Below are 23,564 nucleotides of genomic sequence, written 5' to 3' on the forward strand. Positions count from 1 at the left end.
CCAGTGTGGGACAGGGAGTGGTGTGTGAACAACACCTGCAGTGAAATGTATTGCTTGACTTATCCTAACTGAGATGAAGTTTAATGTTTTTATTTCTATGGCAGTACTGATTTATTGTGATTCATCTTCTGTTTGATAATTAAATTGCTGCAGCAGATTTGCTTCAAGGAAACCTGCCAGGTGGAGTTATCTTGTCCTTGTAGAAGGTTGGGCTGACACCATCCTTCAACTAATAGCGTAAAGTGCTGCAACCTGCAGCATTAATACAGATTCTGGTTCAGAGAGGTGGGCTGCTGCAATCTAGTAATCCTCCTTGTGTAAAAACTGGATGTGTTATTGAAATTAACTCTGGTAATAGGCCAGAATTTGAAGCCACGGTGGTGATACAGTTTTTTGTTTGGAGTGGAAGCAGATATGGGGCAGAGCTAAAGATGGGAAAATATATTAGCTGGTGTTTTAATCATGCCCACTGCTGGTAGATAAATACAGTTGCATATATTGGAAAACTCCATATTTATTTGCCTGTATGCCACCTTCCCAACCTTCCAATTCAGGTAGCTATGTATGTGAGGGCCGATACTGGATCAAAATTGCAGACACAATCTTCATTGCCTTTTGATAGAGAATGGTGTAGCAATTCAAAGAAAAATTATTATACTATGTAAATCTGGCATTCCAGACTCTCAACACAAGCAAAGGATATATTTGCCTGGAGCTCAATTCCACCTGAAACTGGGTAGGTTGCTGGAAACTTTGACTGAGGCCTTTGGTGAATTCCGCACAGGGCTTTTGAAGCTGTCCGTGCTCCGCTGACTTTTTCTGGGCTGGGATTTTAAAGCAGCATGAAAGTTGGGCATTACAACATATCTGAGGCAGACCGGCTGTTTGGTGAGCTATCCTAGAGCAGCCCTTCCTCACAAATATAATCACAGCTGTCTGTTAAATGCCAGACCAAGAGAGTAGTCCATTAGGGAATGTAAAGCAATTCTCTGCTTCCAGCCCTACAGCCATAATGAAGTTGTCTGCTTGCATTATGTTTGATGCATTTGACATGTGAAATTTAATTTACCAAAATGCCAACTTCAGCAACCACTTTCAAAAATGTTCAATTATTTTGCTCTAAACATAGAGGAAAACTTCCACATAAGGCTCCATAATTAATCACGCTCTAAAATCAACATGGAACTGAGATGTGATACCATGGCAGTGGCAATTACTTTCTCCCCCCGCCACCTTTCCCCACCCCACCAGATGATTCAGAGCTAGCTTAGTTTAATGGGGTATTACAGAGTCTCCAACACAGAAATGGGGCACTCAGCCCATCTGCTTTATGCCAGATAGAGTTAAAATCCAAACAGTGTTTCCAGATACATCGGTTTAGTGCCACAGATTTGGTGTTGCAAAATAATACGATTTAGGGCAGATGCTAGGAAGTATTGCTGGACACAAGATGACCAACTGTCAGAGGGGACAGAAAAGTTGGTGAGATCAGTTGTATCACTAGCAGCCTATTGTACAGCAAGTCAACAGGTTTAAGCGTTTATATAGGTTCTAAGTCTATTTTAAGATTAGTTTCCAGGGGTTTGTGTTGCTCCACCTGATCTAAAGGGATCACAAAGGAAATTAATTGTGAAAACCTGAAATAGAAACAGGGTTTATTAAAAAAGATAAACTTTTTATTGTGGAGCAAAAAAGCCATTACTCCACCTTTTCTTGACAGTGCTCTGGGTGGCAAATCTGTGCCCCACCTGTGACTTTTGAACCAGTTTGTTAAGACATACACAGTAGTAGTGATTCTCGCAGCCTTGTGCCTAGCGTGTGGGTGGCTTTGCTTGAATGAGATGTAATCGAACCTGATTCTCAGATGCTGTGCCACAACAGACTCTGGGAAGTGCTACCTCATTGCTGTTAGATTGATAGTCAATACAGCTTTGAATGAAGAGTTTGCTGGTAAATTGGAGATGTAATGCAGTGGAAACAAATTTAATGTGTGCAACAATATTTCCATTGCGACCAGCATCTTGTTGCTGTTTGTGGGATCTCGCTGTACTCCAAATATCTGCACTGTAGCTTCATTAGGTGACTGTGATTCAAAATATGTTACATGTAAAACATTTTTGAGCAACGTAAGTTGCTTCTATGCATAAAGTCAATTGTTTCTGGCAGAATACAGTAGATTTCTGATATTTTCTGGCTGATTTTCTTTTTTATTATTTAACCAGGTCGGACGGGCAAAGGGTGTTCTGAAAAATTTCCTGATTGAGCCTTTTGTACCTCACCGACAGGTTGGTCAAATCACAGGTTTTAACGAAGTTAATTTACCTTTTGTTACTCTAACAATGACAAGAAATATGGAGTTTACTCAATTTATGTTGTAGCACCTCCTAAACATTCCTTAATTCGCACATGAAAAAGTTAAATAAAATATTCTTAATCCTGACTTTGAATACTGTTCACAGTTCGACAGTTTGTTGTTTTTTTTGTTTAAAAATTCGACAGTCTTGACATGGTGGAGCCAAAGCTCAGGACCCTGAGCAGCTTGCTGTCAGGAGTTAGGGGTTTGAATGGCAGTTAAAACTCTGCATCAGGATAAAATGCTGTAATTTATTCACGATCACTGAGGTATCCTGCTTGATAGTAGATGCACATTATAGAAGCGATGACATCCGAATGGAAATGAGATGTTCTTGGTTTACAAGATTTCTCAATCCTTTCTGCAGCATGCAAAGCTGGAAGGAAAAATGGAAAAGCAGAATATTTTTTGAAGCGTGAATGTATAGTGAGTGCTGGTGTTCAGTGGAGTTTGGGTGTCCTTGTATGAAAATCACAAAGTAAGCATGTACGTACAATAAGCAATTAGGAAAGCAAATTGTATGTTGAGTCTTGATTACAAGGGAGTTGGGAGTATAAGAGTAATAAAATGTTGTTGCAGTTGCACAGGATTTTGGTGCAACCACACCTGGAGTACTTTGTACAATTTTGGTGTCCTTTGCTGAGGAAGGGTGAATTTGTTTTGGGTGGGGAGTGGGGCGGCAGAGCTAGTGGTGGAGTGCAGGATTGCAATGAAGATTCACTTGATTGATTCTTGGCAGAAGATATTGTGAGAAGACCTTGAGTAGAAAGGACCATATTCTCTGGAGCTTAGAACAATAAGGTGATTGAATTGAAACCTAGTATTTGTCAAGCAATCAATGAATTTTCTGAGACTGTTTCTCTTTGGTGAATGCAGAGTAAGGGATTGGCTTTTTAAGCCCAAAATGAAGTGAAATGTCTTCACTGAGTTGTGAATCTTAGGAGTTCTCTACACCTGAGGTTGTGGATTCTCTATTGAGTGAACTTGAGACTGATTGAGTTTTTGGACACTAAGGGAATCAATTGAGGGATGTGGGTTAATTGCATAAAGTGGAATGGATGCAGAAGTTCAGCCATGATATTCAATAGTGGAACAGGCTTGAGGACTCGTGCGATAACCTCCTGCTCAGAATGTGTTATTTTGTTTTCTCTTCAATGTGCAAGAATTCTGCTACAGAAAACTCTCCTTCACAGGTGTAACCTTGTATATATCAAGTACAGAATTCCATTAATCCATTCCCAGCAGTTCAGCTTTCTGAATTTTCATCCCCTTTCCCAAAGTACCAGATATTTTCACGGCAAATTCGTGGATTGAGGTAGAAGTTATGAACTGCCTCATTCGTTACAATCTGTAATTTGGGGAAGTTTCCTGACCAGTGAGTTGATCTGCAGCCTGTTTGTGGCTCAACTCTTCAAAGTTTTAAATGTGTATTCCTGATTGTCCAATAAAATAATTTCAGATTCGGAAAAATGTTACATAGATGATTACAATGTGTAATTTCTGACTACGAACAATCGTGGAATTATTATTTTTCTAAATCTTCAAAAGAGGAATTTTAAAGGGTATATGTAGCAGCAGAAAATTGCGATTAAATCAAGTGCCTTGCGGAGAAAAACACTAGTACAGACTTTATGGGGTAAGTGACCTAGGAACTTAGGAGCAAAAGTGGCTTTTTCAAACCCTTGAGTCTGCTCTACAAGTCAATTTGGTCACGACTGATCTGCACCTTGTGCCCTATCCATTTATTACTTCATCTATCAAAAATCTATCATCCTTGTTCTTAGACACCAAATTACCCCATGGTATCTGCAACCTTATGCTGCCTGATAATTTCTCTTTAATGGCAGAGCCCTAATTTTAAATTGAGGTCCCCATGTTCCAGATTTCACTCACCAGAGAAGGTAGTTTATTAACTCTTTTAACATTTGAAGTACCTCAATCAGGTCACTGCTCAATCTTCGGATCTAGAGGGAATACAAGCCAAGATTACATAACCTGTTTGTGAGCTGTAACTATTTTGCGATTCTTGCTCAGGAAGAAGAGTTCTACGTTTGCATCTATGCTGCTCGGGAAGGCGACTATGTGTTGTTTCACCATGAGGGTGGAATTGATGTTGGTGATGTTGACTCTAAAGCCTGTAAATTCCTGGTAGAGGTTGATGGAAAACTGGGTGAACAAGATGTTTATAACCACCTGCTGCAGCATGTACCTGAAAACAGGAAAAGGTAACTTCAATAAAAACACACTTTCTTCATATTACATGGATGGCATTTGGACATCCACTGGTGCTGCTAGATTTCCCCAGTAGATGCTTCTACTGTTCGATGTGGAATGGAGCCATACAGAATGGTTAGATTCCAGCTTTGATTATTGGTCTTTGCTGAAGTGACTGCCCCAATCTGGGGTGATGATTAAAGCAGAAGTCAGGAGGTTGTGGGTTCAGGCCCCACTTAAATGACTTGAACGCAAAAATCTAGGCAGACACTCTTCAGTGCATTAGCTACTGAGTGTAGAACTGTCAGGGTTGCTGCATTTTGGATGAGATGATGAACTAAGACCCTGTCTGCTCTCTCTCGAGGATGAAGATGTATCAGTTTATTTTTAGAAATTGGTCATTTTCATACTACTGTTTTTGGGATCTTGCTATGTGCATTGGCTGCCGCATTTCCTATATTACGATAGTGTCATCGCCTCAGAAGCACTTTGTTGGTTGCAAAGCATCCTGGGACATCTAGGTCATGACAGGTACTGCATAATGCAAAGTTTTAAAAATCTTTTCCTCTCTCCTGATTGCTGCCTTGTTGTAAAGTGCGCATCTGAATTGCATCATGAGGGCAGAGCCAGGAGATAAAGTAACTTCCCAACCTTTGAATTCTGTTTGCAGTTGCAGGTTCCAATTGTTACTCTTTTTTTAAAACTGAGGGGTGGTATGTCTCTTATGGGTTTGAGGTACAGAATCTAAACTCTAGGCCAAGAGAGAGGTTTAATTTGGCAATAAAAACAGAAAAAGTTGGGAAAACCCAGGCCTGGCAGCATCTGTAGAGAGAAAAACAGTTAACGTTTTGAATCTAGTATGACTTCTTTGGAACTGGAGGTAGAAATATGATGGGTTTTATGCTGTTGAAAAAGGGAGAAGGGCGAGGCAGAGCAAAGTAGAAAGTCGAATGGGTTGGAAAGCAGGAAAGATTAAATCACAAGATGTCATGTAAAATGAAGACGGGAGTGGTAATGATTAAAGACTAAAGCAGGCATTCGTAACAAAATAAAGGTCAGCACTATCTGAAAGCAAAATAGCAGAATGTGTAATGTAGCATTTGATAAATTGGTTTTGGTTCATCTGCATCGAAATGGTTTAAAGGGAAATGGCGGTGAAGACTGCAGGCCTTACTCAAAGCTGTGGTATATCTTCACTGTGCAGCCACTGGGCCATGGCAATGCCTAGTTCTCTGCAGCTGAATCCATTTGCATGAACCCAAGTCAGGCTACAGGAACAAGATTAGGCTATTAAGCCCCTCAACCCTGTACCATCTTTGCTAGATCATGGTTGACTTTTTTCATCACAATCCCATTCATCCACTTATTGCTCTACATTGTTCTTTACCCTTACCTGTAGTTTAGGTAAAAATAATAAATTGATGTGTTATAATCCCATTTTGTCATCTTAACACTTGGTTTTCTGGTCTTTTCAGCATTTTGGCCTCTTTCATTGTTGGACTCCTCACACTATATGAAGAACTGCACTTCACCTACCTCGAGATTAATCCATTAGGTAAAAAAATATTGTTCAGTATGCTCATGCAGCAGGGTTACTTAAACCAAATCGACTGAAATAAATGCACGTCTGCAAATGACCCATGGCTTATTTAAGAAATGCAGGGAGTTGGTCCCATTCATTTATGCTCTGGGTTTTTATAGTACAGTAGAACAGAACCCAGCAAAGCTGCAGGCCAATTGACATGGAGTGTAAATATGGAAGTGTAATATGTGGAACTTTGTTTTCAAAAATTAGGTTAGAAATCCTGTTATACTGCAAAACAGGTTAGCATTTCAGAACATTGCGGTTCTGATGACGGATCCCCAACAAACCTTTATTTTCCTTTCAGATGTTGGCTGACTGCTCTGCCATGAGTTTTCTTAGTTTCACAAAAGGCCTTCATTTTTCCAGTTTAGCAGAGCTCATAAATGGATGGCTTCAAATCCTGATATTCTCTTCAGTATTGAACAGGGATGTGATTTGATCTCTGCCTAAACGCATAGGTGGTGACAACTTGAGAGAGCTTGCAACATACGACCCAAAGTCATGTCCAAGCCATCAATCGCGGGTTACACAGAGGGGAAGGATAAAATTGTGCAATGCAATTTCTAATAGTCCCGGGTCTTGTCTTGTTCCCTGCTATCTCTTGTTAATTAGTCTCGCTACTTCAAGATGTCTTGTGTTGTTGTAAGGTTTAATTTTAATTTCCTTCCTCATCTATCTGAAATTCAGGTATCCTTTGATGGAGGATGGGCAGTGAGGAGGAACAGGGCAGAAAAAAATAATGAAAATATCTCTAAACCAGACTTGCAAATAGAACACCTTTTCTACAGTAGCACTACTGTTGAAACTCTGGGAGAAATGTAATGGTCTGCATTGTTTCCTTGCATTTATTCACTGGAATAACTTTTACCTCCATTCACCGCAGTTGTGACCGATGCTGGTGTATTTGTCCTTGATATGGCAGCAAAGATTGATGCCACAGCTGACTACATCTGTAAGAGTAAATGGGGAGATGTGGATTTCCCACCACCGTTTGGGAGGGAAGCTTACCCTGAGGTAAGTGCTGATGTATGGGATACAGTGTGATTTCTTTTTTTCAAATGGATGCTGGCGTCACTGCACAGTTATCTCTCGAGTGTTCCAACAAAGTAATTAGATGGGTCGTTTTTTGTACAGTGTGTGCAGGAGGGTTTCCTGACACAATATGTTGACAGGCCAACAAGAGGCGAGGCCACGTTGGATTTGGTTTTGGGTAATGAACCAGGCCAGGTTTTGGATTTGGAGGTAGGAGAGCACTTTGGGGACAGTGACCACAATTTGGTGATGTTTACGTTAATGATGGAAAGGGATAAGTATACACCGCAGGGCAAGAGTTATAGCTGGGGGAAGGGCAATTATGATGCCATTAGACGTGACTTGGGGGGCGGGGGGGGGATAAGGTGGAGAAGTAGGCTGCAAGTGTTGGGCACACTGGATAAGTGGAGCTTGTTCAAGGATCAGCTACTGCGTGTTCTTGATAAGTAAGTACCGGTCAGGCAGGGAGGAAGGCCTCGAGCGAGGGAACCGTGGTTTACCAAAGAAGTGGAATCTCTTGTTAAGAGGAAGAAGGAGGCCTATGTGAAGATGAGGTGTGAAGTTTCAGTTGGGGCGATGGATAGTTACAAGGTAGTGAGGAAGGATCTAAAGAGAGAGCTAAGACGAGCAAGGAGGGGACATGAGAAGTATTTGGCAGGTAGGATCAAGGAAAACCCAAAAGCTTTCTATAGGTATGTCAGGAATAAGCGAATGACTAGGGAAAGAGTAGGACCAGTCAAGGACAGGGATCGGAAGTTGTGTGTGGAGTCTGAAAAGATAGGCGCGATACTAAATGAATATTTTTCGTCAGTATTCACTCAGGAAAAAGATAATGTTGTGGAGGAGAATGCTGAGACCCAGGCTAATAGAATAGATGGCATTGAGGTACGTAGGGAAGAGGTGTTGGCAATTCTGGACAGGCTGAAAATAGATAAGTCCCCGGGCCCTGATGGGATTTATCCTAGGATTCTCTGGGAGGCCAGGGAAGAGATTGCTGGACCTTTGGCTTTGATTTTTATGTCATCATTGGCTACAGGAATAGTGCCAGAGGACTGGAGGATAGCAAATGTGGTCCCTTTGTTCAAAAAGGGGAGCAGAGACAACCCCGGCAACTATAGACCGGTGAGCCTCACGTCTGTAGTGGGTAAAGTCTTGGAGGGGATTATAAGAGACAAGATTTATAATCATCTAGATAGGAATAATATGATCAGGGATAGTCAGCATGGCTTTGTGAAGGGTAGGTCATGCCTCACAAACCTTATCGAGTTCTTTGAGAAGGTGACTGAACAGGTCGACGAGGGTAGAGCAGTTGATGTGGTGTATATGGATTTCAGCAAAGCGTTTGATAAGGTTCCCCACGGTAGGCTATTGCAGAAAATACGGAGGCTGGGGATTGAGGGTGATTTAGAGATGTGGATCAGAAATTGGCTATCTGAAAGAAGACAGAGGGTGGTGGTTGATGGGAAATGTTCAGAATGGAGTACAGTCACAAGTGGAGTACCACAAGGATCTGTTCTGGGGCCGTTGCTGTTTGTCATTTTTATCAATGACCTAGAGGAAGGCGCAGAAGGGTGGGTGAGTAAATTTGCAGACGATACTAAAGTCGGTGGTGTTGTCGATAGTGTGGAAGGATGTAGCAGGTTACAGAGGGATATAGATAAGCTGCAGAGCTGGGCTGAGAGGTGGCAAATGGAGTTTAATGTAGAGAAGTGTGAGGTGATTCACTTTGGAAGGAATAACAGGAATGCGGAATATTTGGCTAATGGTAAAGTTCTTGGAAGTGTGGATGAGCAGAGGGATCTAGGTGTCCGTGTACATAGATCCCTGAAAGTTGCCACCCAGGTTGATAGGGTTGTGAAGAAGGCCTATGGAGTGTTGGCCTTTATTGGTAGAGGGATTGAGTTCCGGAGTCAGGAGGTCATGTTGCAGCTGTACAGAACTCTGGTACGGCCGCATTTGGAGTATTGCGTACAGTTCTGGTCACCGCATTATAGGAAGGACGTGGAGGCTTTGGAGCGGGTGCAGAGGAGATTTACCAGGATGTTGCCTGGTATGGAGGGAAAATCTTATGAGGAAAGGCTGATGGACTTGAGGTTGTTTTCGTTGGAGAGAAGAAGGTTAAGAGGAGACTTAATAGAGGCATAAAAAATGATCAGGAGGTTGGATAGGGTGGACAGTGAGAGCCTTCTCCCGCGGATGGAAATGGCTGGCACGAGGGGACATAGCTTTAAACTGAGGGGTAATAGATATAGGACAGAGGTCAGAGGTAGGTTCTTTACGCAAAGAGTAGTGAGGCCGTGGAATGCCCTACCTGCTACAGTAGTGAACTCGCCAACATTGAGGGCATTTAAAAGTTTATTGGATAAACATATGGATGATAATGGCATAGTGTAGGTTAGATGGCTTTTGTTTCGGTGCAACATCGTGGGCCGAAGGGCCTGTACTGCGCTGTATCGTTCTATGTTCTAATCTTGATGTACGCCTTGTGCAGATGGCTTGTTTATGTGAAAATGACAGCTGTCCTTGTTTGATGATGGCCCTTGGACAATTTACTTATTGCCCCTGTTAATGTTTATATCAGATATAATTACCAATTTTCCTGTTTCATTAGCAAGCCTACAAGGGCCTCATAACCACATCCTTTTTGCTTTACGATAAGCTTCAACTGGCGCGAGGGCACTTGTCATCAAAACTCTCGACCAGCTGTTGCTCAAGAGATCTGCTATCTGATGGTATAGATTAAGGTAGTGCAGAGTGGCTTTTGCTAATTTTGAGGCTTGTATCCAAACAATGTCTCATTTGGTTAGGTTGATTCAGAGGGATGCTGAACATCTGACATTTATTAACCTGGCATTAGCATCTGTTAATTCTCCTTGTAAGCAAGCACAATTGGCATGAAATTGATTAGAAGCATCCTGTTCATTCAACAGAATCCTGTCAAAATATGGTCCACAATTGGCATTAATTTAATGCTTTGCTAATTGCCTTAGGCTTGAGGCCCCCTTTTAGTTCTCCGAGCAAAATATCCCAACTTTCCCCCATCCAGATTCTTTGTCCTGGTTTCAGAGCTGGATGTTGTTCTTGAATTGGGATGATGAGGCAGACATTGAAAAAATGACTGCATGATTTGACTGACCATCCAATGTGTTTGATTTCCTTACTGTAGATTCTCCACATGTAGAGCTCCTTCCTCCTCTTGGTTACATTTTATCTGTCACTTGGAACTATGTTAAGTGACATGAGGATTAAAAACAATAATAGACCAGGGTTGCAGAGAGTTGCTGAAGTTTGTCATCTTTCAGCATGTTTAAGTATGGGGAAAAGGAGGCGTAGTGGTATTGTCACTAGACTAGTAATTCAGAGACCCAAGATAACGATCTAGGGACCCGGGTTCGAATCCCACCACGGCATATCTGGAATTAAAAGTCTATTGATGACCGTGAAATCATTGTCGATTGTCGTAAAAACCCATCTGGTTTACTAATGTCCTTTGGGGAAGGAAATCTGCTACCCTTACCTGATCTGGCCTACACGTGATTCCAGACCCACAGCAATGCGGTTGACTCTTAAATGACCTCTGAAATGGACTAGCAAGCCACTTAGTTGTATTCAACCGCTCAGACAATGTCCCAGACACCACCCTCACCTTTCCTGGGTATGTCCTGTCTCACCGGCCAGACAGACCAAGCCGAGGCGTCGGCACAGTGGTGTACAGTCGGGAGGGAGATGCCCTGGGAGTCCTCAACATCGACTTTGGACCCCATGGAGTCTCATGGCTTCAGGTTAAACTATGGGCAAGGAAACCACCTGCTGATTACCATGATTCATCAGTTGATGAATCCGTACTCCTCCATGTTGAACACCACTTGGAGGAAGCACTGAGGGTGGCAAGAGCACATAATATGCTCTGGGTGGGGGACTTCAATGGTCATCACTAAGTGTGGCCAAAGGACATAGCTGAGAGACTGGGACTGAGGTGGTGAGGGAACCAACAAGAGGGAAAATCATACTTGACCTCCTCCTCACCAACCTACCTGCTGCAGATGCATCTGTCCATGACAGTATCGGTAGAAGTGACTACCGCACAGTCCTTGTGGAGACAAGTCCCGTCTTCACATTGAGGATACCCTCCATCGTGCTGTGTGGCACTACCACCGCGCTAAATGGGATAGACTTTGAACAGATCTAGAAACTCAAGATTGGGCATCTTGAGGTGCTGTGGGCCATCAGCAGCAGAATTGTATTCAGCCACAATCTGTAACCTCATGGCCTGGCATATCCCCCACTCTGCCATTACCACCCAGCCTGGGGATCAACCCTGGTTTAATGAAGAATATGTCAGGAGATACACCAGGCATACAGAAAAATGAGGTGTCGACCTGGTGAAGTTACAGCACAGGACTACTTGTGTGCCAAACAGCAAGTAATAGAGTTAAGTGATTCCACAAGCAATACATCAGATCTAAGCTCTGCAGTCCTGCCACATCCAGCCATGAATGGTGGTGGACTATTAAACACCTCATTGGAGGAGGAGGCTCCTTAAATATCCCCATCCTCTATGATGGAGGAGCCCAACACAGATGTGCAAAAGACGAGGCTGAGACATTTACAACAATCTTCAGCCAGAGGTGCCGAGTGGTGATCAATCTCGGTCTCCTCCAGAAGTCCCCAGCATCACAGTTGTCAGTCTTCAACCAATACGATTCACTCCACGTGATCTCAAGAAACGGCTGAAGGCACTGGATACTGCAAAGGCTGACAATGTTCCGGCATTGGTACTTGAGACTTGTGCTCCAGAACTTGCCGCACCCCTAGCTAAACTGTTCTAGTACAGCTACAACATTGGCATCTACCCGGCAAGGTGTGTCCTGTACACCAGAAATCAACCCAGCCAATTGCCGCCCTATCGGTCTACTCTCCATCAGCAAAGTGATGGAAGGAGTCCTCAACAGTGCTATCAAGTGGCACTTACTCGGCAATAACCTGCTCGGGAAGCTCCATTTGGGTTCCGCCAGGGTCAATCAGCTCCTGATCTCATTACAGCCTTGGTTCAAACATGGACAAAAGTGCTGAATGCCAGAGGTGGGGTGAGAGTGACTGCCCTTGACATCAAGGCACCATTTGACCAAGTATGGCATCAAGGAGCCCTAGCTAAACTGGAGTCAATGGGAATCGGGGGGAGTAAACTCGCCGTTGGTTGGAGTCATACCTGACACAGATGGTTGTGGTGGTTGGAGGTCAATCATCTCAACTCCAGGACATCACTGTAGGAGTTCGTCGGGGTAATGTCCTAGGCCCAACCATCTTCAGCTGCTTCATCAATGACCTGCCTACCATCAAAACGTTAGAAGTGGGGATGTTTGTGGATGACAGCACAATGCTCAGCACCATTCGCGACTCAGATAATGAAGCAGTCCCTGTCCAAATGCAGCAAGAGCTGGACAATGTCCCGGTATTTGTACTGTTAATAATTGGACTTAGTTGTGGCATGTTTCATGGGCAATTAACATGAAAATGTAACAATTTTATGGAGCTTGTGGGCAAAATGTGCTTTTGTGAACCTAATGGCAAGAGTGGGGCAAATCGGCCACCAACTTGTGACCATAAGACATAGGAGCAGAATTAGGCCACTCGGCCCATCGAGTCTGCTCCGACAAATGAGAATTCTCGGAGTATTTCTTCCTCGCTTCAGCATTTATAGATGTGCATCAATATTCTATCAGACCGATCTGGTCGAGTGGTTATTTTGGTCATGTTTGTTTTGTCTTCAGGCTGTGATCTGTTGTTGAGTGGTTGCACTGTATTGGAACACTGAATATGAGAACCTTACTGTACATTCGGCAAACTGAGGGTTGGCAATGACTATTTTGTGTTTGATGCCTTTACTGTTACAGGAAGCTTATATTGCTGACCTTGATGCAAAGAGTGGAGCCAGTCTGAAGCTTACGATACTCAACCCTAAGGGCAGGATTTGGACAATGGTAGCTGGAGGAGGTGCCTCTGTTGTGTACAGGTATTGCTTACTCTCCATGGACTGAATCCAGGCGCCTTAGCTTTAAAACACAAAATGCATCAATCTATCCTCTTGAGCACTGGTACACGGTTCCTGTCCTGATTAAATTCAGGGAATGGATGCTGAACGTTTAACTTTGTGAAAGCAAGGAAAGGTTTAGGAAATTTCCTTACTGTGTTCTGCTTTGATTTGAACATTTTTGTTTTTTTGTTGCTCAAAATTAATGTCTAGTAAAAGTTAGGTTAAGCAGCGTCTGTGGAGAGTTAATGTTTCAAGTCCATCGACTTCATAGTATCCCTACAGTGCAGAAGGAGGCTGTTCAACCCATTGAGTCTGCACCGACCCTTTGAAAGAGCACCATACTTAAGTACCTGACCTAACCTTTTGGACACTAAGGGGAATTTAGCATGGCCAATTCACCTCACCACATCTTTGGACTGGGGGAGGAAACTGTGTACTCGGAGGAAATCAACGCAGACACGGAGAACATGCAGACTCCGCACAGATAGTGACCCAAGCCAGGGATCAAACCTGGGAACCTGGCGCTGTGAAGCAACAGTGCTAATCACTGTTTTGGGTTGTGGATGTGAAACCCACGCAAACACGGGGCGAATGTGCAAACTCCACACAGACAGTGACCCAGAGCCGAGATTGATTTGACTTTTATATTGGCTGGGCTATTAACTGTTTTCCTTACTATTGATCACAGTGACACAATCTGTGACCTTGGAGGAGTGAATGAGTTGGCAAATTATGGCGAGTACTCTGGCGCCCCCAGCGAGCAGCAGACCTATGACTATGCTAAGACCATTCTGTCTCTCATGACCAGAGAGCAACACTCAGAAGGTGAGAACAAAAGGGATTGAAATTGTTTTGTTACTGCTCGAACTCAAAATACAACATTTGAGAGGAGCACAGTTCTTCAACTAACTATAACATTGTGATACTTCTCTCTGCTGTTTTCACTCACTGCATTATACATGCTAAATCTCCAATGGCTCTCTTATTATCCAGTAACGTTGGTTCTCTCCTCCTTTTTATATGTATATGCTGATCTTAAGAAACATCATCCTGGGAAACATAATTAGTTTCCATAAGTGCTGCTAGCACTTAGCGCTTCTTCACCATCTGCATTGATTCTCAGGGCATTGTTGGCCTCTTCCATCCTCTATTAACATTAAGATAAGGTTGGGCCAAATATTTTCTCGTTTGTGAGGATGTGGGTGTCGCTGGCTATACCAGCATTGCCCATCCATAATTGCCATTGAGAAGGTAGTGGTGAGCTGCCATCTTAAACCATTGCAGCTCATGTTGTAGGAATAACCACAGTGCTATTAGGATGGGAGTTCCAGGATTTTGACCGAGCATCAATGAAGGAAGGTGATATAATTCCAAGTCAGGATGTTGTGGCTTGGAGGAGAACTTGCAGGTGGTGGTGTTCCCATGCATCTGCTGCCCTAGTCCTTCTCGCTGGTAGAGGATAGCAGAGGCACTGGTCTCAGTCTTCCTTAGGTTCAGGTGGTTAATGAGGACTGGAGAATTACAAACGTTACGCCCTTGTTCAAAAAGGGAGTGTGGATAAGCCCAACAACTACAGGCCAGTCAGTTCAACTTTGGTGGGGAATCATCTAGAAACTATAATTTGCGACAATGTTTATAGTCACGTGGAGCAATGTAGGTTAATTAAGAAATGCCAGCATAGGGTTCTTAAGGGAAAATCATGTTTAGCTAACTTGCTGGAGTTTTTTTGTAGATGTAACAGAATTATGAGGGCAATGTTGTTGCCATGAATTTGTACATGGGACTTCTAAAAGGCATTGATAACAGTGCCACACAACATATGAGCGAAGTCATAGTTCATGGAATAATAGTTGCATGGATATGGAATTGGCTGAGTGGTAGGAAACAGTTGTTGGGTGCAAAACTCGGAAGCCTTGTGAACTTTGTGGGGGATAGCGTAGAATTCCAAAGGACATGGAGAAGTTGATGGAATGGGAAAGCAGGTGACAATGAAGTTAAATGCCAAGAAATGTGAAGTGATTCATTTTGGTAGAAAGAACATGGAAATACGTATAAAATAAGAGTTAGAACGCTAAAAGGGCTCCAGGGGCAGAGGGATCTGGGTGTGTATGTGCACGTAAATCATTGAAGGTGGCAGGATAGTTTGAGAAAGCATACAGTATCTTGTGTTTTATTAATATGGGCTTATGTTGAACTTGTGTAAGACACTCGTTCAGCCATAAGTATCGCATCTAGTTGTGAGCACCACACTTACAAAGAACAAAGAACAAAGAAATGTACAGCACAGGAACAGGCCCTTCGGCCCTCCAAGCCCGTGCCGACCATACTGCCCGACTAAACTACAATCTTCTACACTTCCTGGGTCCGTATCCTTCTATTCCCATCCTATTCATATATTTGTCAAGATGCCCCTTAAATGTCCCTATCGTCCCTGCCTCCACTACCTCCTCCGGTAGTGAGTTCCAGGCACCCACTACCCTCTGCGTAAAAAACTTGCCTCGTACATCTACTCTAAACTTTGCCCCTCTCACCTTAAACCTATGCCCCCTAGTAATTGACCCCTCTACCCTGGGGAAAAGCCTCTGACTATCCACTCTGTCTATGCCCCTCATAATTTTGTATACCTCTATCAGGTCGCCCCTCAACCTCCTTCGTTCCAGTGAGAACAAACCGAGTTTATTCAATCGCTCCTCATAGCTTATGCCCTCCATACCAGGCAACATTCTGGTAAATCTCTTCTGCACCCTCTCTAAAGCCTCCACATCCTTCTGGTAGTGTGGCGACCAGAATTGAACACTATACTCCAAGTGTGGCCTAACTAAGGTTCTATACAGCTGCAACATGACTTGCCAATTCTTATACTCAATGCCCCGGCCAATGAAGGCAAGCATGCCGTATGCCTTCTTGACTACCTTCTCCACCTGTGTAGCCCCTTTCAGTGATCTGTGGACCTGTACTCCTAGATCTCTTTGACTTTCAATACTCTTGAGGGTTCTACCATTCACCATTCACTTCAGGAGGATGTGCAGGCATTGGAGAGAATGCAGTAAAGATTCATGAGAATGGATCCTAGCATTGATTCTCAGGGCATTGCAGGTAGATTGGAGAAGTTAGGACTTTTCCTCAGAAAAGAAGACCCAAGAGGATTTGATATTGGTATTGAGAATCGAGAGGCTCTGGCGAGAGTGGATGGGGAAACCGCACTGGTGGAAGGATTGAGAACAATAGAGCACAGATTTAAAATAATTAGTAAGAGGACCTGGGGTGTTGAAACCGACCACATGCACTTTACAATGAACACACAGCTCCTCTCCAAAGTTCAATGTCCTCGCACTCCTCCCAGTCCATGTCTGTATGTCACCCCACAACGTGTACTTTTGCACTATCCTTCCTCTTCTCTGAGTCCGTCTTTGTCCTTTGTGCTGTGTAATGTTTATCTTTTATGCAAGAGGCATTATAAATAGCCAGGTAGTTATATCAGCTTTCTTTTAACTGACTCCTTTATCTTGCCTGAATAGCTTATTCAATTTTATTTAGGAAAAATCCTCATTATTGGAGGCAGCATCGCTAACTTCACGAACGTAGCAGCAACATTTAAGGTAATTAGTCATTCCTCCCTCCCTCAGACCCAACTATTTACATCTACAATAATACTTACTTTTCTGAACTTTTCAGATTGGTTGGTGGATTGATTTGGTGGGTGAAGCTTGGCACATGTGGAGGACCAGAATGCATGAAGCAAGTGGCTGGTGTGGGGGGCAGGTAGCTTGTGGGGGACATTGGTGGAGGAAGAAAAGAGTGGAAGATGAAAAGGGCCCAACAGCAAGGTTATCCTGGTTGGGGAGTGGTGTTTGGCAGGGTTGCTGGAGAGAAAAAGACAATGCAAGTTAAGGGGAGCCCAACAACCCGGCTTGGGTCACTGTCTGTGTGGAGTCTGCACATTCTCCCCGTGTCTGCGTGGGTTTCCTCCGGGTACTCCGGTTTCCTCACAGTCCAAAGATGTGCAGGGTAGGTGGATTGGCCATGCTAAATTGCCCTTTGTGTCCAAAATTTCCCTTAGTGTTGGGTGGGGCTACTGTGTTATGGGGATAGGATGGAGGTGTGGACATTCCAAGAGGGTGCTCTTTCCAAGAGCCGGTGCAGACTCGATGGGCCGAATGGCCTCCTTCTGCACTGTAATATTTTTTTCTTTCTATGAACAAGGATTCCCTGGCTGGAGGGACTGAGGAAGAGGAGTGACATGTAATACGAATATCTTGGGAAGTATGGAATGGGGGGGGGGAACGGGGGAAGGCATGGGAGGTGATGGGGATGGTGGAGAGGGATAGAAACAGGAGGGGGGAGGGGAAGGCAGGGGATTGGAGAAGAGGGAGGAATGCCTTTACAACAGGAGTAGGTGATTTGGCCTGTCGAGACCGCTCTGCCATTCAGTTAGACCATGGCTGATCATCTACCCCAATGCCTCTTTCCTGCGCTACCCCCATATCCTTTGATGTCACTAGTGTCCAGAAATCGATCGATATGTCCTAACTTGCTGAGTGAGAATTTCCACAGCCCTCTAGGGTAGAGAATTCCAAAGCATCTCAGTCTTAAATGGCCTGCCCCTTATTCTGACACACTGCCCTCTGGTTCTGGAATCTGAAGCCAGGGGAACATCCCATCTACACCTGTCCCCTCATGCCCTGCAAGAGCTTCCAGTTTTAATGAGATCACCTCTCATTCTTCGAAACTCCAGAGGATACAGGCCCAGTTTGCTCAATCTCTCCTTGTGTGATCCTGCCATCTCGGGGAATAGCCTGGTGACCTCCATCGCACTACTTTGGCAAATAAATCCTTCCTTTGATAAGGAGACCAAAGCTTTGCACAGTACTCTGGAACTTGGCATGGTGAACAAAATGTATGAGGTATGGGAGGGATAGATTGCCGGAATTGCAGTGGGACTGATCCAGGAAGATGCCCCTTTCATCCATGTTAAGGACTATGGCTGAGTCCCTGTTCAACTTTGAGAGTCACTGTTTAGTTCCAGCATATCTGATCGATTGAATTTTGAGGATACTTTTCAAGATGTCAGCTAAGCTAGGGGCAGCACCGAGGTCCCAGGTTCGATCCCGGCTCTGGGTCACTGTCCGTGTGGAGTTTGCACATTCTCCCTATGTTCACGTGTGTTTCACCCCCACAACCCAAAAGCTGTGCAGGCTAGGTGGATTGGCCACACTAAATTGCCCCATAATTGGAAAAAATGAATTTGATACACTCAGTTTTTAAAAAAATATTTTTAAAATGTCAGCTAAGCTGCTGCTTTTAGAAAGGGGAGGGATGGCATCAAGGGGACAGCATGGGAATGATGGAATGGGATGGCTAAGGATGACTGGATGGAGATGAAATGGGAGAGTGGGAAGAATGGAATAGCGCGGGATCGGAATAGCCGGGGAGGGGTGGATGGGATGATATTGGTTGGGTGTACCAATTTCACTGCAAATTTCTTGCGGGAAGAATATGTTTGGGATGTCACTGGAAGAAGGATATGTTATTGGAGCAGTGATAGGAAGGATAGCGATGGTATGGGAAGGGGAGATGTGATGGTGGAATCTGTTCAGCGTAATTTGATTGCAAATATTTGCAACTTTCTGCTAGTTGATATGTTTTGTGTAAAATAATTCTGCCTAGTGATCCGGTTGATCCTTAATTGATCACATGGCAATACAGATGAGGCTGACCCAACTTTGTTCATCTCGAAAGAATCTCAACTCCTCCGAAATTCAGCTGTTTTAGATCATTCCAGGATATTTAGTCTGCTGGGGCTGATGGAACGGGCTCATTTTATATCTTTGTCAAACATCAAGTCTATATCAAACGTGAATAAAGGATGCTGAAAAATCTCAGTAGATCTGGCAGCATCTGTGAGGAGAGAGTTAACATTAACTCTTGTTTTCTCTGCTTGCAGACGCTGCCAGACCTGCTGCATTTCCCCCGCATCCGTTCTTGTTTCAGATTCCAGTACCTGCAGTATTTTGCTTATTCGAGTAAATTTCCACAGCTGTCCATTTATCTCTCGCTACTATAGCTATTAATTACTGGACTGATGTCCTTTTGCCTCTTGGCATTCCTTCTGTCTTTTTCTAGGTTACAACCCTTTTGAGCTAGCAAACTGCCAGAATGAAATAAATTTCAACGGCAGCGATTAAACTAATGGATTCTTATAAGATGCCTGGCTGACTTGCATGAGAAAGGAGGAAAGCACTTTCAATGCTAAGGGCACCTTCTGAAACATTACTACGGATTTCAATGTCTGTGCCGCATTATGATATCACTCAAAACAGGTCTTTAATTGCCCTCTGAGTCACCTTACTGACTATCTGATGGTGAAGCTGGTTTGTTATGTTCCAAAGTGGTCCATACCTGACTGACCAATATGTTTCTGACTAAAAATTGGTATCTTTCCTGCTCTTTTAAGTACTGATCCCACCACTTGCAGAAGTCAATGAAACGCCCGGTCTGATGATATCAATTGTCACAAGATGACTTAAATTAATACTGCAATGAAGTTACTGTGAAAAGCCCCTAGTCGCCCCACTCCAGCGCCTGTTCGGGTACACAAAGGGAGAATTCCGAATGTCCAAATTACCTAACAGCATGTCTTTCGGGACTTGTGGGAGGAAACCGGAGAGCCCGGGGGAAACCCACGCAGACACTGGGAGAACGTGCAGACCCTGCACAGTCACCCAAGCCAGAAATTGAACCTGGGACCCTGGAGCTGTGAAGTAAAATGCTAACCAGTGTGCTCAAGTGCTGCCTTATAATGACAGTAATCCCTGTGTTCTTGGGAAAACAGCTAAACATTCTTGACTTGAAAGAATTAAAGGAGCAAACAATCTTTCCCCGTAAAATCTCTTGCTTAAATTGGCATTATACTGAAGCTGAAACCTCCTGATGCCTTGTTAATCTTTTTCCTTTCATAGGGCATAGTTCGTGCAATCAAGGACTACCAAACCCCGCTGCAGAACCATAACGTGTCTATTTTTGTCAGGAGAGGTGGACCCAATTACCAAGAGGGTCTCCGTGTGATGGGTGAAGTTGGTGAGGTTTGATTTTTTTAAAAAGCAGAAATCCAAGCCATCTACCCATGAGGTAGTTAGATACTTCAAACAACATACAGCACCAAATAAAGAGTTAGAAAGCCATTAGTCAAATTGGTGCCTCTTGGGGCAGCGCAGTGGTTGGCACGGCTCCCTTACAGCAACGAGGATCCGGGTTCGATCCTGGCCTCAGGTCACTGTCCGTGTGGAGTTTGCACATTCTCCCCATGTCTACGTGTATCTCACCCCCACAACCCAAAGATGTGCAGGGTAGGTGAATTGGCCATGCTAAATTGCCCCTTAATTTGGAAAAAAAGAATTTGAGTACTCCATTTTTTTTTTTTAATTGGTGCCTCTTCTTACAATTTTTTTTAACCATTATGGGATGTGGATATCAGGACTGCATTTATTGCCCATTCCTAATTTCCCCTGAGAATGTGGTGGTGTGCAACTGCAGTCTGTGGTGTAGTTACTCCCAGTGCTAGAGGGTGTTCCAGGATTTTGACCCACTGACAGTGAAGGAACAGTGATATATTTCCAAGTCAGTGTGGTGAGTGGCTTGGAGGGGAACATCCAGTTGGTGTGTTTGCCGTGCTTGCCCTTTGAGAAGATAGTGGCCATGTTTTCGAAGGTGCTGTATAAGGAACCTTGGTGAATTTCTGCAGTGCATCATATATATAGTACACATGGCTGCCACTATGTGGTGGAGGAGGAGAGAGCGTATGTTTGTGGGTGAGATGCTAATCAAACAGGCTGCTTTCCACCTGGATGGTGGCGAGCTTCTTGTGTTATTGGAGCCGCACTCATCCAGGCAAGTGGATAGTATTTTGTCACCCTCCTGACTTGTAGGTGGTGGACAGACTTTGGGACTCACTGCCTTTGATCTGCTCTTGTAGTCACAGTATTTATATGGCTAGTTCAATTCAGTTTCTGGCCAGTGGTAACTTTCGGGATGTTGGAGGAATTCAACAGTGGTTATGCCATTGAATGTCATGGGGCAATGGTTTGATTCTCTCTTGTTGGAGTTGGTAATTGCCTGGCACTTGTGTGGTGTGGATGTTAGTTGCCACTTGTCATCCCAAGTCTGGATATTGTCCAGGTCTTGCATTTGGACATGAACAGCTTCAGTATCTGAGGAGTCGAGAATGGTGCTGAATATTGTGTAGCCATCGGCAAATATCCCCACTTTGACTTTGTGAGGGAAGAAATATAATTGATGAAGCAGCTGAAGGTGGTTGGGTCTCAGACAACCTGTTGGTCTGTAACTCTGATTCCTTCAGCAGGTCTTCCATACAATCTGGCTGACTTTGCCCATATGAGGCATCTTTGCAAAGTTGTGTTTTGAAAAATAATTAATGTGATTTAGGCGTTTCTGGCTATGCCGTCATTTATTGCCCATCCCTAATTGCCCTTGAGAAGATGGTGGTGAGCTGCTAACCTGAACCACTGCAGTTCCTGTGGTGTTGGTTATGCAAGATGTTCTTCGGGAGGGAGTTTCAGGACTTTGACCCAGTGACAATGAAGGAATGGCGATTATATTTACAAATCAGGATGATGTGTGACTTGAAGGGGAACCTCCAGGTAGTGGTGCTCCTCGATGTCTGCTGTCCTTGGCCTTCTAAATGGTAGTGGTCTTGATTTGGGAGGTACTGCCCAAGGAAGTTGCTGTAGGATCTAGAAGCGACGAGACCTGTCCACAGTGGGGATGGCAAAAGACCAATCCAGGATGTTAAAACTGACCCAGAGAAAGGGAGGATGTGGAGGAAAAGAAATTGCAGTAAAGACCATAACACCGTGGGAAGTATAGAACGTGTTTAAATCTATCCATGTTCCGTCAGTGCTGTATGTCTGTTCCAGTTTGGAAGATGAGGGAGAGCAGATTAGATTTTTTTCTCTGACTCCCCTCAAATGGGATGTGTTCCTATCAACTCTTCATATTTCTATCCTTAGCCCCTTCTCCTCTAGCACATTAGAGAGGCTCATTTTCATTTGTACCAAAAGGTTATTTAGTTCCATCTGTTCTAATCCTAATTGTTTAACCTTGTTTCCCAGGGAAAACAACTGGAATTCCAATCTACGTTTTTGGAACAGAAACGCACATGACAGCCATTGTGGGAATGGCACTTGGTCACCGAGCCATTCCTGACCAGCCACCAATGGCTTCCCACACCGCTAACTTCCTACTAAATGCAAGTGGCAGTCCCTCAGTAAGTGTGGTAGCTTAAAACCAGGAGTAATCAAATTGATTAAGGTGATAAAGGATTTGATGGGGATAGGAAGAGGTGGAAAATTTGTGAGCAAAGGGGTATGATAATATTAGAGCTAGGGGTTGTATCAATAGTATCTCACCCAAATGGTAGCTGAAATCTGGAAGTATAACAGAGTTCTGTTGGGCACAGATAGTAAGGAACATGGAAGCAAAGTGGGTGAAAGAGTTGAGATATATCTCAGCTGTTCATAGAATGGCTGAACAGGTTGCTTGTTTCTCGCTCTGAGGAACAAGCTGAAAGAAAATGTGATGTATTGTGTTTCTGGGGAATTCGATTAGGTTCTTGATTAATAAGGGGATATGGGGTTATGGGGAGAAGGCAGGAGAATGGGGATGAGAAAATATCAGCCATGATTGAATGGCAGAGCAGACTTGATGGGCTGAATGGCCTAATTCTGCTGCTATGTTTTATGATCTTATGGAATAGTGCAGCATGTGTCGAGTATTTACGGGGCAAGACTCTCCAAGGTGGCGCCGGACCGTGGCGACACTCTGCGAGCTCTCCCAAACAGATCCTCTTTTTACATCTCTTATAATCGTACAAATCTTTTAGAATTTAATTCTAACACTAACATTATCACTAACCTTTATTGTGTACCTTGTGTTGCCCTATTATGTATTTTTATTTTATTTTCATGTACTAAATGATCTGTTTGAGCTGCTCACAGAAAAATTCTTTTCACTGTACCTCGGTACACGTGAGAATAAACAAACCAATCCAAATTTGCATGTTGTCCGGTTGTTTGTACCGCAGTGAATGATGCACAGGTTGCTGATGACTGCTGCATCCCAAATCGAGCTGTAGATTAACTTTTGTTTCTCATTTCCTTCCAGACCCCAGCCCCTAGTAGAACTGCTTCTTTCTCGGATTCAAAATCTGAGGATACCAAGAGAACATCAAGGAGCCTGAAACACACAATTCCACATGGTAATCAATAAACTTACCCATGAAGGCAGGCTGTAGCTAAAACCTCGCCTAGCACATGTATATCTTACATAAG

At 43.8% G+C, this 23,564-nt stretch overlaps 1 protein-coding gene across 3 annotated transcripts in view; it reads left to right on the top strand.

Annotated features, from left to right (window-relative positions):
* The window catches only part of LOC140398669 (ATP-citrate synthase), an 85,032-nt gene that overhangs the window by 13,498 nt on the left and 47,970 nt on the right, over positions 1-23,564 (top strand). For all 3 annotated transcript variants that reach the window (XM_072487640.1, XM_072487641.1, XM_072487642.1), the window contains exons 4-13: positions 2,223-2,285; positions 4,388-4,578; positions 6,043-6,122; positions 7,036-7,166; positions 13,079-13,197; positions 13,907-14,043; positions 16,756-16,817; positions 20,178-20,295; positions 22,347-22,501; positions 23,398-23,491. In XM_072487640.1, the coding sequence (XP_072343741.1) occupies positions 2,223-2,285; positions 4,388-4,578; positions 6,043-6,122; positions 7,036-7,166; positions 13,079-13,197; positions 13,907-14,043; positions 16,756-16,817; positions 20,178-20,295; positions 22,347-22,501; positions 23,398-23,491 (1,150 nt within the window). The remainder of the gene's footprint in view (positions 1-2,222; positions 2,286-4,387; positions 4,579-6,042; positions 6,123-7,035; positions 7,167-13,078; positions 13,198-13,906; positions 14,044-16,755; positions 16,818-20,177; positions 20,296-22,346; positions 22,502-23,397; positions 23,492-23,564) is intronic.

This window comes from Scyliorhinus torazame, chromosome 21 (genome assembly GCF_047496885.1).
Source record: "Scyliorhinus torazame isolate Kashiwa2021f chromosome 21, sScyTor2.1, whole genome shotgun sequence".
NCBI classification, from domain to species: Eukaryota; Metazoa; Chordata; class Chondrichthyes; order Carcharhiniformes; family Scyliorhinidae; genus Scyliorhinus; species Scyliorhinus torazame.